The sequence below is a fragment of the Electrona antarctica genome (genome assembly GCF_951216825.1).
Source record: "Electrona antarctica genome assembly, chromosome: 20".
Taxonomy (NCBI): Eukaryota; Metazoa; Chordata; class Actinopteri; order Myctophiformes; family Myctophidae; genus Electrona; species Electrona antarctica.
In genome coordinates, this window is record NC_136801.1 from 1,924,624 (window position 1) to 1,940,658 (window position 16,035).

At 40.8% G+C, this 16,035-nt stretch overlaps 3 protein-coding genes across 4 annotated transcripts; all 3 read right to left on the reverse strand.

The window, feature by feature from the left end:
• Positions 1-330: 330 nt before the first annotated feature.
• Positions 331-10,085, reverse strand: LOC306912697 (uncharacterized protein). Of its 2 annotated transcripts, XM_079489108.1 has the most exons (7): positions 9,990-10,085; positions 4,117-4,319; positions 3,531-3,561; positions 3,219-3,307; positions 2,605-2,701; positions 1,176-1,251; positions 331-662 (listed from the first exon to the last, which is right to left on the reverse strand). In XM_079489108.1, the coding sequence occupies exons 2-7, from the start codon at positions 4,270-4,272 to the stop codon at positions 467-469; spliced, it is 645 nt and encodes a 214-aa protein (XP_079345234.1). In that variant the 5' UTR covers positions 4,273-4,319; positions 9,990-10,085; the 3' UTR covers positions 331-466. The 2 variants fall into 2 exon arrangements, with proteins under 2 accessions (XP_079345234.1, XP_079345233.1); XM_079489107.1 differs by lacking the exon at positions 9,990-10,085 and having other exon boundaries at positions 4,117-4,420.
• On the reverse strand, positions 6,077-10,072 carry LOC306912698 (peptidyl-prolyl cis-trans isomerase A-like). The gene is made up of 6 exons (XM_079489109.1): positions 9,794-10,072; positions 9,217-9,247; positions 8,902-8,990; positions 8,324-8,420; positions 6,956-7,031; positions 6,077-6,442 (listed from the first exon to the last, which is right to left on the reverse strand). Exons 1-6 carry the CDS (start codon positions 9,947-9,949, stop codon positions 6,310-6,312), a joined length of 582 nt encoding a protein of 193 aa, XP_079345235.1. The 5' UTR covers positions 9,950-10,072; the 3' UTR covers positions 6,077-6,309.
• Positions 10,086-11,755: 1,670 nt separating the features above from the next.
• LOC306912699 (peptidyl-prolyl cis-trans isomerase A-like) lies at positions 11,756-15,736 on the reverse strand. The gene is made up of 6 exons (XM_079489110.1): positions 15,461-15,736; positions 14,884-14,914; positions 14,569-14,657; positions 14,003-14,099; positions 12,635-12,710; positions 11,756-12,121 (listed from the first exon to the last, which is right to left on the reverse strand). Exons 1-6 carry the CDS (start codon positions 15,614-15,616, stop codon positions 11,989-11,991), a joined length of 582 nt encoding a protein of 193 aa, XP_079345236.1. The 5' UTR covers positions 15,617-15,736; the 3' UTR covers positions 11,756-11,988.
• Positions 15,737-16,035: the final 299 nt, after the last annotated feature.

Below are 16,035 nucleotides of genomic sequence, written 5' to 3' on the forward strand. Positions count from 1 at the left end.
AACAGCAGCGTGTGTGTGTGCCTATTTGTTATTTAATTCATTGTTCACATGCAGGTTCAGATTTTCGTTCACTAATATATTGTTGTAGGCTATATTAAATGAATAAATACTTTAATAATTTAATATAGGCTACAACAACTAACAACACACGGCAGGCGCGTAGCACGGATCCAATGATTGACTGGGCAAATTAGCATGGGGGAGAAACATGTTTTTCAGAAGACATTTTGTAGAATCGACCTCAGGTCTAAATGGGTTCAAACACGACCTGTACATTCTACCCAAGAATCCAAGAGGCAAAGCAAAGTCAAAAGAACAAAAGTACTGACATCGTCTCAAGGTCAACTTTATTAGTATATGTCCCAAACGGGTCAATTCATTTTTTACATGCATGTCCCTGTCAACCACCAGGGGGTGCTGCAGTGCACCCTGACCAAACAGTTGAGCCACTGTGTGACTGACAGTTTCACATTGAAGTCACAGTAGGGGGTGATATGAGGCCCAGCAGCAGCTCAAGCTCTTCATCGTTCCACATTTCTCCACAATCTGCGATCGTGATTTTCTTGGAGGTCTTCCCAGACATAGACCCATAAGACTCAATCTTCTTGATCACATCCATTCCTTCGACGACTTTGCCAAACACGACATGCCTTCCATCCAGCCTAAGGGAAGAATGAATCAGAAGATCAATGAAACTATTCCAACCTTTTTCTATAAAAAGATTTTTTCATTAGAATTAAAAATGAGGCAGCAATCAAACACAAATGTTTGGTCAAACCATGTGACTCCCATTGGAATTGCATTGTGGCAGCCATTAACTCATTCTGGAAGGGAACCGCTTTGTGTTTTAAGCATTATTTTATAGTTTAGCTATTGAAAAATAGCAGATCTACAAGCTTGTAGATCTGCCATTTTTGAAGAATTGTGAAAATGTGGTTGCAAATCTTTGAATATATATTCTTTCACAGCGAACATTTTTAACTCAAATCTTTGCTTCCCTGGAACATGTTTTCGGCCAATTACATACAATTCTGGGAGTCCTTGACATGAAAATGTTTGAGAACCACTGCTATAGAAACACGGGTTTTCAGAAAACTGTCATGACATTTTTTTAATTTCGAAGTCACAGACAGAGCAGAGCACATGTGTTTGCTATGAGGCCCGAGTCTACATACCACGTTGCTGGCACTACGGTGATGAAGAACTGAGATCCATTAGAGTTTGGTCCGTCGTTGGCCATGGACAAGAGTCCTGAGACACAGAGATAAGGAACAGTCAGTGGTGAAAAGTAACCAAGTAAATGTGCTCATGTAATGTACTAAGAAATACATTCAAATAAGACAACATTAAGAAAATATACAGGACTGCACTCAATGGCCTCAGTTACATGCCCAAAATGTATTCAGAATGAATTAATTCATTCCGAACAGAGATTCATGTTTACAAGTATTCCTATTCCTCAATTGTTTACAATGACCAAAGCATTCATTCAGAATATAACTTTGGACTATAGAGATGGACATCGCATAACCGTTATCCCTTAAGAAATGACTAACCGACAAACACTTAACAGCTATTATCTGATAAAATACAATTTTGAAGCGCAGTCCCTGCAACCACTAACCTGACTCCGCCAGATGGGGCAGCAGAGAGTACACTGGGTTCCCCCCTCCTGCTCCCATCTGGGAACTCAGGCAGACTTGATGCCCGGCCACAAAGCGGCCTGGCCAATCAGCAGCAGCTTCTAGCAGCAGCTTCTAGCTGATTGGCCAGGCCGTTTTGTGGCCGGGCATCAAGTCTGCCTGAGACTCAAGTCTGCCTGAGTCTGGCGGAGTCAGGTTATGCAACCATACCCTCCACCCGGAACAACCCAGAACTAAAAAAAAAAAAACAATAGCGCATTTTATTATGGGGGGTAAAAAAACCAAAGCATAAAGCACTATAGTCTACTAAGGGCAGACATGTGTAAAATAATACATGTTTTCCAAACTCCCAGTAGCATTCGGAATAAAGTGTTTATATGGTGATCTATACCAGGGGTTCTCAACATTTTTGGCCGGGGACCCCCGGAAATGCTTTGGCAATGTCTCGGGACCCCCGCCCTGCCCCCCAATATAAATTGACTGCTACAATAACCTTAATAATAGAGACAATACACCATAAATAAATACTGAAACCAGATATAATCATTAGGGAAGGTGTATGCATGTACTATGTGTACTATATGTAAACTCTTCATTTCCATTTTCCAGCCATTCAGTTGCAAAAAAATATATATATATTTTTTTATATAATTTGGGGACCCCCCAAAATAATTTGGCGACCCCCCGAGGGGTCGCGACCCACGGGTTGAGAACCCCTGATCTATACCACCACCACCACTCCAGACCGGAATGAAAAGTCATTCGTAATGGGATATTCTATTCCAATTGAGGCGTTTACATGAGCATTTTTATTCTGATGACTGGAATTAATCCATTCCGAATGAATTTCTGCATGTAAATGAGGCCAGTGTGTCTTCAAGTGGAATACTACCCCAGGAGAACAGCGAGCGAGAGAACAGCCTTCATCTACCACTGAGCAAAGCTTAATTATACACTGTACCTTCTGCATTGTGCTTCAGAATGAAGTTCTCATCTTGGAACTTGTCTCCATATATGGACTTTCCTCCAGTTCCGTCACCTCTGGTGAAATCACCGCCCTTTAAAACATGAAAAAAACAACACTTTGACACCATGATATCCACAATGGAGGGTATGCGCATGCTTAATCCATTTTGGGCAGGAACCCTTTTGGGTGTTTTAGGTATTATGTTATACTTTAGCTATTTAAAAATAGCAGATCTACAAGCTCATAGGTCTTGTAGGTCTGCTATTTTTGAAAAATCGTGAAAATGTGGCGCAAATCCTGACAGAAAACTGTCAGGATTTAGAAGACATTTTATAAATTTCGACGTCAGGCCTAAATGGGTTAAAGTGAATGGCACATAGAGTGGCAAAGCAACATGCAAAGTGAGTTTAACATCGTTTAATGCAATCAGATAGGACTTTTCTGTTTGGATGCATGGGTTGTCAAGGCCAGAAAGTAGGTTTTTTTGCCACTCAGTAGGCATTCCTGCATAACTTCCGGGTTTGATGATGTCACGCGCATACCCTCTATAGCATTCTGTGTGCTGGTTTAGTTTCCACTTATTGAGGATTCAAATCATGTCAGCTTACCTGCAACGCGTACTGAGGAATCACCCTGTGGAAACTTGATCCCATGTAACCAAAACCTTTCTCTCCAGTGCACAGCGCTCTGAAGTTCTCTGGGAGTAAAACAATAAAGATACAGATTCGATGTGTGTCAATAATGCTAAAAATAAGCCTGTGTTCCATTCAGGTAAAACAGACTTGCTAATGAGCTTGTTCTCAGTGGAAAGATTCTACAACACCAAATGCAACTGAATCTCCAATTATTAGCATCTGTTTGACCTTAACTCTCTCATGTCAACATGGCCATGTAGCGACAGCATAGCCTCGTAGAATTACCTGCTGTTATGGGCACGACATCCGCGAACAACTGCAAGAATAAGAATTAAGATAAATTACAGCAAGTGGCAGTAAATACTGAAATTACTTTTTATTCCTACTGGCTACTTTGCACCGTAACAATATGTGACTACATTTGACTGAGGGACTGCCATTGAATTTTTTTTAATTTGTTTTTTCATGTCATATGAAAGCAGGGAATCATAGCTTCAAATTGACATATTGGTTGTTCAGTTTGACCCACTGGAGATATGGCTTATGGCTTTATTGGCTTAATTATAGAGTAATGTCTTGCAGAAAACAGAGTTGTGAAAATAGGCTTGAAATGTTCACTTGTGGACTCTAACATTACACCTAGCTACATGTTTAAGAATTTATTTCATATTTACATGTCGATTTCAGCTCTGACACTTATTTCAGACATGCTCTAGTATGTGAAGAGTCTGCCTGTGCTATTAACTCATTTTTTCTCCTCTGGTGAAAAGCTGGAGCTGGCAGTCTCTCAGTCAAATCTGGTCACATGTTATGCTTGTTTAGATTATTATAGAAGACTAAGACCTGAAGACATAATTATATACTCACTGACCTCAAAGGTTACTCTTCCTAATGGCTTGCCGTCTGCAGTGATGTAAAAGTACACCTCTGGGTTAACACCACTGGCCGCTGCGGTCCCACTGCTGCACATTAGTGTGGCGGCGAACGCCAACAAACATAGTTTGATCCGGTTCGATAATGAAAGCATCTCTGAAACTTATATAAGTTATTAAACTGCCTACAAAAAAAAGTCACGTGTGTGTTCTCTACGCATGGATGAATGCAAGCAGCCCATAGAGTTAGCTGTAGTCCTGTTGGAATGTTTGCCACCTGCTTTCTAAGGAGCATCTTATATACTGGGTGGAAAAACACAGCCCCTTTATGTGGGGTTCACTTCCTCCACACAGCTGATTGTAATCACTTAACGAGCACCATGTGATCCCCATGCACACAGAGGTTCAGGGTTGAAACAGTAGCCACTAGTGCAGGGGTGGGCAACTGGCGGCCCGGGGGCCACATGCGGCCCCCACCTTCACTTAATGCGGCCCTCAGGTTAATGTCAGAATATACTGATATAATATTGGTTTCAGTTGTTTACAATTCTACAGTTTACATGCAAAACATGACCCGCTTGAATTACTTCAGTCTAAATTAGTAGCTCATTGCTCAACACACGTATAATTAAAGGCATTTAAAATGACATTAAAAATGTTAATTTTCAGGATTCCAATTCAAAAATAGCAAAAAAATAATTAAAGATTTCAATTTGAAAATAGCAAAAATAGCCGATCTACAAGCTTTGAGCTTGTAGATCGGCTATTTTTGCTACGACAGTAATATATGGCCCTAGGGAGTGAGTGTGGAAATATAGTGGCCCTTGCCATCGTCAAAGTTGCCCACCCCTGCACTAGTGCAAAGACTGAAAATCTTAGATTAATATGGCAAAGGGATCTAGGATATGAAATAAGTGAAGAGAAATGGTCAAATATAATTTCCAACGTTGGGTGGGCCACTAGGGATATTAAAAGCAAATTTATACATTACAAAATGATACATAGATTCTACTATACCCCTGTGAAACTGTTTAGGATGGGCTTGGTGGAAGACAAGATGTGTTGGAAATGTAAAGGGGAAAATGGTACATTTTTACATGCTTTTTTGGGAATGTCCTGTGGTTATACCATTCTGGAAAGAGGTACTGGGGAAACTTGGAGAATAGATGGGGCTAATACTACCAGAATGCCCAAGGTTATGGCCTTCATTTATCAACCGTGCGTACGCCAAAATATGGGTGTACGCCGAATTTACCGCAATTTTCGGCATTTACGATTTGCGCCAACGTTTGAACTTGAGCCAAGACAAAAACCACGTATGGTCGGGAGCTGTCGTACGCTTTGTCCTCACCTGTTTTTCTGTCGTAGAACAGCGGAGCAGCATTGTTTGACCAGCTGAGAGGCTGTCACATGGGCATCTAAACATATGTATTCACTCCTAAAATGTTAATATAAAAGTATATGTATGTAGTATGTATGTAGGCCTATATGTGCTACATGTAAAAAGAAAACGGAATAGGCCTACATCAACGATGTGTCATATGAAATTGGTAGGAGATTACCAACTTTACAAGCAGTTAAAATTGCGCAATTAAAACAATGTTGCAAGTTTTGATGCTTAAGCCATTTAAACAGTGTTTTGCATGAGCAAAACACTGTTATTTAATTCATTGTTCACATGCAGGTTCAGATTTTCGTTCACTAATATATTGTTGTAGGCTATATTAAATGAATAAATACTTTAATAATTTAATATAGGCTACAACAACTAACAACACACGGCAGGCGCGTAGCACGGATCCAATGATCGACTGGGCAAATAGCATGGGGGAGAAACATGTTTTTCAGAAGACATTTTGTAGAATCGACCTCAGGTCTAAATGGGTTCAAACACGACCTGTACATTCTACCCAAGAATCCAAGAGGCAAAGCAAAGTCAAAAGAACAAAAGTACTGACATCGTCTCAAGGTCAACTTTATTAGTATATGTCCCAAATGGGTCAATTCATTTTTTACATGCATGTCCCTGTAAAGTTACTGTCAACCACCAGGGGGTGCTGTAGTGCACCCTGACCAAACAGTTGAGCCACTGTGTGACTGACAGTTTCACATTGAAGTCACAGTAGGGGGTGATATGAGGCCTCACATTAGGGGGTGATATGAGGCCTCACATTAGGGGGTGATATGAGGCCTCACATTTCTCCACAATCTGCGATCGTGATTTTCTTGGAGGTCTTCCCAGACACAGACCCATAAGACTCAATCTTCTTGATCACATCCATTCCTTCGACGACTTTGCCAAACACGACATGCTTTCCATCCAGCCTAAGGGAAGAATGAATCAGAAGATCAATGAAACTATTCCAACCTTTTTCTATAAAAATATGTTTTCATTAGAATTAAAAATGAGGCAGCAATCAAACACAAATGTTTGGTCAAACCATGTGACTCCCATTGGAATTGCATTGTGGCAGCCATTAACTCATTCTGGAAGGGAACCGCTTTGTGTTTTAATCATTATTTTATAGTTTAGCTATTGAAAAATAGCAGATCTACAAGCTTGTAGATCTGCCATTTTTGAAAAATTGTGAAAATGTGGTTGCAAATCTTTGAATATATATTCTTTCACAGCGAACATTTTTAACTCAAATCTTTGCTTCCCTGGAACATGTTTTCGGCCAATTACATACAATTCTGGGGGTCCTTGACATGAAAATGTTTGAGAACCACTGCTATAGAATCACGGGTTTTCAGAAAACTGTCATGACATTTTTTTAATTTCGATGTCACAGACAGAGCAGAGCACATGTGTTTGCTATGAGGCCCGAGTCTACATACCACGTTGCTGGCACTACGGTGATGAAGAACTGAGATCCATTAGAGTCTTTATCGGTGTTGGCCATGGACAAGAGTCCTGAGACACAGAGATAAGGAACTGTCAGTGGTGAAAAGTAACCAAGTAAATGTGCTCATGTAATGTACTAAGAAATACATTCAAATAAGACAACATTAAGAAAATATACAGGACTGCACTCAATGGCCTCAGTTACATGCCCAAAATGTATTCAGAATTAATTCATTCAGTCCGAACAGAGATTCATGTTTACAAGTATTCCTATTCCTCAATTGTTTACAATGACCAATGCATTCATTCGGAATATAACTTTGGACTATAGAGATGGACATCGCATAACCGTTATCCCTTAAGAAATGACTAACCGACAAACACTTAACAGCTATTATCTGATAAAATACAATTTTGAAGCGCAGTCCCTGCAACCACTAACCTGACTCCGCCAGATGGGGCAGAAGAGAGTACACTGGGTTCCCCCCTCCTGCTCCCATCTGGGAACTCTCAGGCAGACTTGATGCCCGGCCACAAAACGGCCTGGCCAATCAGCTAGAAGCTGCTGCTAGAAGCTGCTGCTGATTGGCCAGGCCGCTTTGTGGCCTGGCCACAAACCATACCCTCCACCCGGAACAACGCAGAACTAAAAAAACAAAACAATAGCGCATTTTATTATGGGGGGAAAAAAAACAAAGCATAAAGCACTATAGTCTACTAAGGGCAGACATGTGTAAAATACTACATGTTTTCCAAACTCCCAGTAGCATTCGGAATAAAGTGTTTATATGGTGATCTATACCAGGGGTTCTCAACATTTTTGGCCGGGGACCCCCGGAAATGCTTTGGCAATGTCTCGGGACCCCCGCCCCGCCCCCCAATATAAATTGACTGCTACAATAACCTTAATAATAGAGACAATACACCATAAATAAATACTGAAACCAGATATAATCATTAGGGAAGGTGTATGCATGTACTATATGTAAACTCTTCATTTCCATTTTCCAGCCATTCAGTTGCAAAAAAAATATATTTTATTTTTTTATATAATTTGGGGACCCCCCACAATAATTTGGCGACCCCCCCGAGGGGTCGCGACCCACGGGTTGAGAACCCCTGATCTATACCACCACCACTCCAGACCGGAATGAAAAGTCATTCGTAATGGGATATTCTATTCCAATTGAGGCGTTTACATGAGCATTTTTATTCTGATGACTGGAATTAATCCATTCCGAATGAATTTCTGCATGTAAATGAGGCCAGTGTGTCTTCAAGTGGAATACTACCCCAGGAGAACAGCGAGCGAGAGAACAGCCTTCATCTACCACTGAGCAAAGCTTAATTATACACTGTACCTTCTGCATCGTGCTTCAGAATGAAGTTCTCATCATTGAACTTGTCTCCATATATGGACTTTCCTCCAGTTCCGTCACCTTTGGTGAAATCCCCGCCCTTTAAAACATGAAAAACAACACTTTGACACCATGATATCCACAATGGAGGGTATGCGCATGCTTAATCCATTTTGGGCAGGAACCCTTTTTGGTGTTTTAAGCATTATGTTATACTTTAGCCATTTAAAAATAGGCTAGCTCATAGGTCTTGTAGGTCTGCTATTTTTGAAAAATCGTGAAAATGTGGCATCAGGGCTAAATGGGTTCAAGTGAATGGCACATCGAGTGGCACATCGAGTGGCACATCGAGTGGCAAAGCAACATGCAAAGTGAGTTTAACATCGTTTAATGCAATCAGATAGGACTTTTCTGTTTGGATGCATGGGTTGTCAAGGCCAGAAAGTAGGTTTTTTTGCCACTCAGTAGGCATTCCTGCATAACTTCCGGGTTTGATGATGATGTCACGCGCATACCCTCTATAGCATTGTGTGTGCTGGTTTAGTTTCCACTTATTGAGGATTCAAATCATGTCAGCTTACCTGCAACGTGAACTCAGGAATCACCATGTGGAAACTTGATCCCTTGTAACCAAAACCTTTCTCTCCAGTGCACAGCGCTCTGAAGTTCTCTGGGAGTAAAACAATAAAGATACAGATTCGATGTGTGTCAATAATGCTAAAAATAAGCCTGTGTTCCATTCAGGTAAAACAGACTTGCTAATGAGCTTGTTCTCAGTGGAAAGATTCTACAACACCAAATGCAACTGAATCTCCAATTATTAGCATCTGTTTGACCTTAACTCTCTCATGTCAACATGATGGCCATGTAGCGACAGCATAGCCTCGTAGAATTACCTGCTGTTATGGGCACGACATCCGCGAACAACTGCAAGAATAAGAATTAAGATAAATTACAGCAAGTGGGAGTAAATACTGAAATTACTTTTTATTCCTACTGGCTACTTTGCACCGTAACAATATGTGACTACATTTGACTGAGGGACTGCCATTGGATTTTTTTGAATTTGTTTTTTCATGTCATATGAAAGCAGGGAATCATAGCTTCAAATTGACATATTGGTTGTTCAGTTTGACCCACTGGAGATATGGCTTTATTGGCTTAATTATAGAGTAATGTCTTGCAGAAAACAGAGTTGTGAAAATAGGCTTGAAATGTTCACGTGGACTCTAACATTACACCTAGCTACATGTTTAAGCATTTATTTCATATTTACATGTCGATTTCAGCTCGGACACTTATTTCAGACATGCTCTAGTATGTGAAGAGTCTGCCTGTGCTATTAACTCATTTTTTCTCCTCTGGTGAAAAGCTGGAGCTGGCAGTCTCTCAGTCAAATCTGGTCACATGTTATGCTTGTTTAGATTATTATAGAAGACTAAGAACTGAAGACATAATTATATACTCACTGACCTCAAAGGTTACTCTTCCTAATGGCTCGCCGTCTGCAGTGATGTCAAAGTACACCTCTGGGTTAACACCGCTGGCCGCTGCGCGACCACTGCTGCACATTAGTGTGGCGGCGAACGCCAACAAACATAGTTTGATCCGGTTCGATAATGAAAGCATCTCTGAAACTTATTAAACTGCCTACAAAAAAAAGTCACGTGTGTGTTCTCTACGCATGGATGAATGCAAGCAGCCCATAGAGTTAGATGTAGTCCTGTTAGAATGTTTGCCACCTGTTTTCTAAGGAGCATCTTATATACTGGGTGGAAAAACACACCCCCTTTATGTGGGGTTCACTTCCTCCACACAGCTGATTGTAATCACTTAACGAGCACCATGTGATCCCCATGCACACAGAGGTTCAGGGTTGAAACAGTAGCCACTAGTGCAGGGGTGGGCAACTGGCGGCCCGGGGGCCACATGCGGCCCCCACCTTCACTTAATGCGGCCCTCAGGTTAATGTCAGAATACTGATATAATATTGGTTTCAGTTGTTTACAATTCTACAGTATACATGCAAAACATGACCCGCTTTAATTACTTCAGTCTAAATTAGTAGCTCATTGCTCAACACACGTATAATTAAAGGCATTTAAAATTACATAAAAAATGTTAATTTTCAGGATTCCAATTCAAAAATAGCAAAAAAATAATTAAAGATTTCAATTTGAAAATAGCAAAAATAGCCGATCTACAAGCTTTGAGCTTGTAGATCGGCTATTTTTGCTACGACAGTAATATATGGCCCTAGGGAGTGAGTGTGGAAATATAGTGGCCCTTGCCATCGTCAAAGTTGCCCACCCCTGCACTAGTGCAAAGACTGAAAATCTTAGATTAATATGGCAAAGGGATCTAGGATATGAAATAAGTGAAGAGAAATGGTCAAATATAATTTCCAACGTTGGGTGGGCCACTAGGGATATTAAAAGCAAATTTATACATTACAAAATGATACATAGATTCTACTATACCCCTGTGAAACTGTTTAGGATGGGCTTGGTGGAAGACAAGATGTGTTGGAAATGTAAAGGGGAAAATGGTACATTTTTACATGCTTTTTTGGGAATGTCCTGTGGTTATACCATTCTGGAAAGAGGTACTGGGGAAACTTGGAGAATAGATGGGGCTAATACTACCAGAATGCCCAAGGTTATGGCCTTCATTTATCAACCGTGCGTACGCCAAAATATGGGTGTACGCCGAATTTACCGCAATTTGGCATTTACGATTTGCGCCAACGTTTGAATTTGAACTTGAGCCAAGACAAAAACCACGTATGGTCGGGAGCTGTCGTACGCTTTGTCCTCACCTGTTTTTCTGTCGTAGAACAGCGGAGCAGCATTGTTTGACCAGCTGAGAGGCTGTCACATGGGCATCTAAACATATGTATTCACTCCTAAAATGTTAATATAAAAGTATATGTATGTAGTATGTATGTAGGCCTATATGTGCTACATGTAAAAAAAAGAAAAAGGGAATAGGCCTACATCAACGATGTGTCTGTGTCATATGAAATTGGTAGGAGATTACCAACTTTACAAGCAGTTAAAATTGCGCAATTAAAACAATGTTGCAAGTTTTGATGCTTAAGCCATTTAAACAGTGTTTTGCATGAGCAAAACACTGTTATTTAATTCATTGTTCACATGCAGGTTCAGATTTTCGTTCACTAATATATTGTTGTAGGCTATATTAAATGAAAATACTTTAATAATTTAATATAGGCTACAACAACTAACAACACACGGCAGGCGCGTAGCACGGATCCAATGATCGACTGGGCAAATTAGCATGGGGGAGAAACATGTTTTTCAGAAGACATTTTGTAGAATCGACCTCAGGTCTAAATGGGTTCAAACACGACCTGTACATTCTACCCAAGAATCCAAGAGGCAAAGCAAAGTCAAAAGAACAAAAGTACTGACATCGTCTCAAGGTCAACTTTATTAGTATATGTCCCAAATGGGTCAATTAATTTTTTACATGCATGTCCCTGTAAAGTTACTGTCAACCACCAGGGGGTGCTGCAGTGCACCCTGACCAAACAGTTGAGCCACTGTGTGACTGACAGTTTCACATTGAAGTCACAGTAGGGGGTGATATGAGGCCTCACATTAGGGGGTGATATGAGGCCTCACATTAGGGGGTGATATGAGGCCTCACATTTCTCCACAATCTGCGATCGTGATTTTCTTGGAGGTCTTCCCAGACACAGACCCATAAGACTCAATCTTCTTGATCACATCCATTCCTTCGACGACTTTGCCAAACACGACATGCTTTCCATCCAGCCTAAGGGAAGAATGAATCAGAAGATCAATGAAACTATTCCAACCTTTTTCTATAAAAATATGTTTTCATTAGAATTAAAAATGAGGCAGCAATCAAACACAAATGTTTGGTCAAACCATGTGACTCCCATTGGAATTGCATTGTGGCAGCCATTAACTCATTCTGGAAGGGAACCGCTTTGTGTTTTAATCATTATTTTATAGTTTAGCTATTGAAAAATAGCAGATCTACAAGCTTGTAGATCTGCCATTTTTGAAAAATTGTGAAAATGTGGTTGCAAATCTTTGAATATATATTCTTTCACAGCGAACATTTTTAACTCAAATCTTTGCTTCCCTGGAACATGTTTTCGGCCAATTACATACAATTCTGGGGGTCCTTGACATGAAAATGTTTGAGAACCACTGCTATAGAATCACGGGTTTTCAGAAAACTGTCATGACATTTTTTTAATTTCGATGTCACAGACAGAGCAGAGCACATGTGTTTGCTATGAGGCCCGAGTCTACATACCACGTTGCTGGCACTACGGTGATGAAGAACTGAGATCCATTAGAGTCTTTATCGGTGTTGGCCATGGACAAGAGTCCTGAGACACAGAGATAAGGAACTGTCAGTGGTGAAAAGTAACCAAGTAAATGTGCTCATGTAATGTACTAAGAAATACATTCAAATAAGACAACATTAAGAAAATATACAGGACTGCACTCAATGGCCTCAGTTACATGCCCAAAATGTATTCAGAATTAATTCATTCATTCCGAACAGAGATTCATGTTTACAAGTATTCCTATTCCTCAATTGTTTACAATGACCAATGCATTCATTCGGAATATAACTTTGGACTATAGAGATGGACATCGCATAACCGTTATCCCTTAAGAAATGACTAACCGACAAACACTTAACAGCTATTATCTGATAAAATACAATTTTGAAGCGCAGTCCCTGCAACCACTAACCTGACTCCGCCAGATGGGGCAGCAGAGAGTACACTGGGTTCCCCCCTCCTGCTCCCATCTGGGAACTCTCAGGCAGACTTGATGCCCGGCCACAAAACGGCCTGGCCAATCAGCTAGAAGCTGCTGCTAGAAGCTGCTGCTGATTGGCCAGGCCGCTTTGTGGCCTGGCCACAAACCATACCCTCCACCCGGAACAACCCAGAACTAAAAAAACAAAACGATAGCGCATTTTATTATGGGGGGAAAAAAAACAAAGCATAAAGCACTATAGTCTACTAAGGGCAGACATGTGTAAAATACTACATGTTTTCCAAACTCCCAGTAGCATTCGGAATAAAGTGTTTATATGGTGATCTATACCAGGGGTTCTCAACATTTTTGGCCGGGGACCCCCGGAAATGCTTTGGCAATGTCTCGGGACCCCCGCCCCGCCCCCCAATATAAATTGACTGCTACAATAACCTTAATAATAGAGACAATACACCATAAATAAATACTGAAACCAGATATAATCATTAGGGAAGGTGTATGCATGTACTATATGTAAACTCTTCATTTCCATTTTCCAGCCATTCAGTTGCAAAAAAAATATATTTTATTTTTTTATATAATTTGGGGACCCCCCAAAATAATTTGGCGACCCCCCCGAGGGGTCGCGACCCACGGGTTGAGAACCCCTGATCTATACCACCACCACTCCAGACCGGAATGAAAAGTCATTCGTAATGGGATATTCTATTCCAATTGAGGCGTTTACATGAGCATTTTTATTCTGATGACTGGAATTAATCCATTCCGAATGAATTTCTGCATGTAAATGAGGCCAGTGTGTCTTCAAGTGGAATACTACCCCAGGAGAACAGCGAGCGAGAGAACAGCCTTCATCTACCACTGAGCAAAGCTTAATTATACACTGTACCTTCTGCATCGTGCTTCAGAATGAAGTTCTCATCATTGAACTTGTCTCCATATATGGACTTTCCTCCAGTTCCGTCACCTTTGGTGAAATCCCCGCCCTTTAAAACATGAAAAACAACACTTTGACACCATGATATCCACAATGGAGGGTATGCGCATGCTTAATCCATTTTGGGCAGGAACCCTTTTTGGTGTTTTAAGCATTATGTTATACTTTAGCCATTTAAAAATAGGCTAGCTCATAGGTCTTGTAGGTCTGCTATTTTTGAAAAATCGTGAAAATGTGGCATCAGGGCTAAATGGGTTCAAGTGAATGGCACATCGAGTGGCACATCGAGTGGCAAAGCAACATGCAAAGTGAGTTTAACATCGTTTAATGCAATCAGATAGGACTTTTCTGTTTGGATGCATGGGTTGTCAAGGCCAGAAAGTAGGTTTTTTTGCCACTCAGTAGGCATTCCTGCATAACTTCCGGGTTTGATGATGATGTCACGCGCATACCCTCTATAGCATTGTGTGTGCTGGTTTAGTTTCCACTTATTGAGGATTCAAATCATGTCAGCTTACCTGCAACGTGAACTCAGGAATCACCATGTGGAAACTTGATCCCTTGTAACCAAAACCTTTCTCTCCAGTGCACAGCGCTCTGAAGTTCTCTGGGAGTAAAACAATAAAGATACAGATTCGATGTGTGTCAATAATGCTAAAAATAAGCCTGTGTTCCATTCAGGTAAAACAGACTTGCTAATGAGCTTGTTCTCAGTGGAAAGATTCTACAACACCAAATGCAACTGAATCTCCAATTATTAGCATCTGTTTGACCTTAACTCTCTCATGTCAACATGATGGCCATGTAGCGACAGCATAGCCTCGTAGAATTACCTGCTGTTATGGGCACGACATCCGCGAACAACTGCAAGAATAAGAATTAAGATAAATTACAGCAAGTGGGAGTAAATACTGAAATTACTTTTTATTCCTACTGGCTACTTTGCACCGTAACAATATGTGACTACATTTGACTGAGGGACTGCCATTGGATTTTTTTGAATTTGTTTTTTCATGTCATATGAAAGCAGGGAATCATAGCTTCAAATTGACATATTGGTTGTTCAGTTTGACCCACTGGAGATATGGCTTTATTGGCTTAATTATAGAGTAATGTCTTGCAGAAAACAGAGTTGTGAAAATAGGCTTGAAATGTTCACGTGGACTCTAACATTACACCTAGCTACATGTTTAAGCATTTATTTCATATTTACATGTCGATTTCAGCTCGGACACTTATTTCAGACATGCTCTAGTATGTGAAGAGTCTGCCTGTGCTATTAACTCATTTTTTCTCCTCTGGTGAAAAGCTGGAGCTGGCAGTCTCTCAGTCAAATCTGGTCACATGTTATGCTTGTTTAGATTATTATAGAAGACTAAGAACTGAAGACATAATTATATACTCACTGACCTCAAAGGTTACTCTTCCTAATGGCTCGCCGTCTGCAGTGATGTCAAAGTACACCTCTGGGTTAACACCGCTGGCCGCTGCGCGACCACTGCTGCACATTAGTGTGGCGGCGAACGCCAACAAACATAGTTTGATCCGGTTCGATAATGAAAGCATCTCTGAAACGTATTAAACTGCCTACAAAAAAAAGTCACGTGTGTGTTCTCTACGCATGGATGAATGCAAGCAGCCCATAGAGTTAGATGTAGTCCTGTTAGAATGTTTTCTAAGGAGCATCTTATATACTGGGTGGAAAAACACCCCCCCTTTATGTGGGGTTCACTTCCTCCACACAGCTGATTGTAATCACTTAATGAGCACCATGTGATCCCCATGCACACTGTAGAGGTTCAGGGTTGAAACAGTAGCCACTAGTGCAGGGGTGGGCAACTGGCGGCCCGGGGGCCACATGCGGCCCCCACCTTCACTTAATGCGGCCCTCAGGTTAATGTCAGAATACTGATATAATATTGGTTTCAGTTGTTTACAATTCTACAGTTTACATGCAAAACATGACCCGCTTTAATTACTTCAGT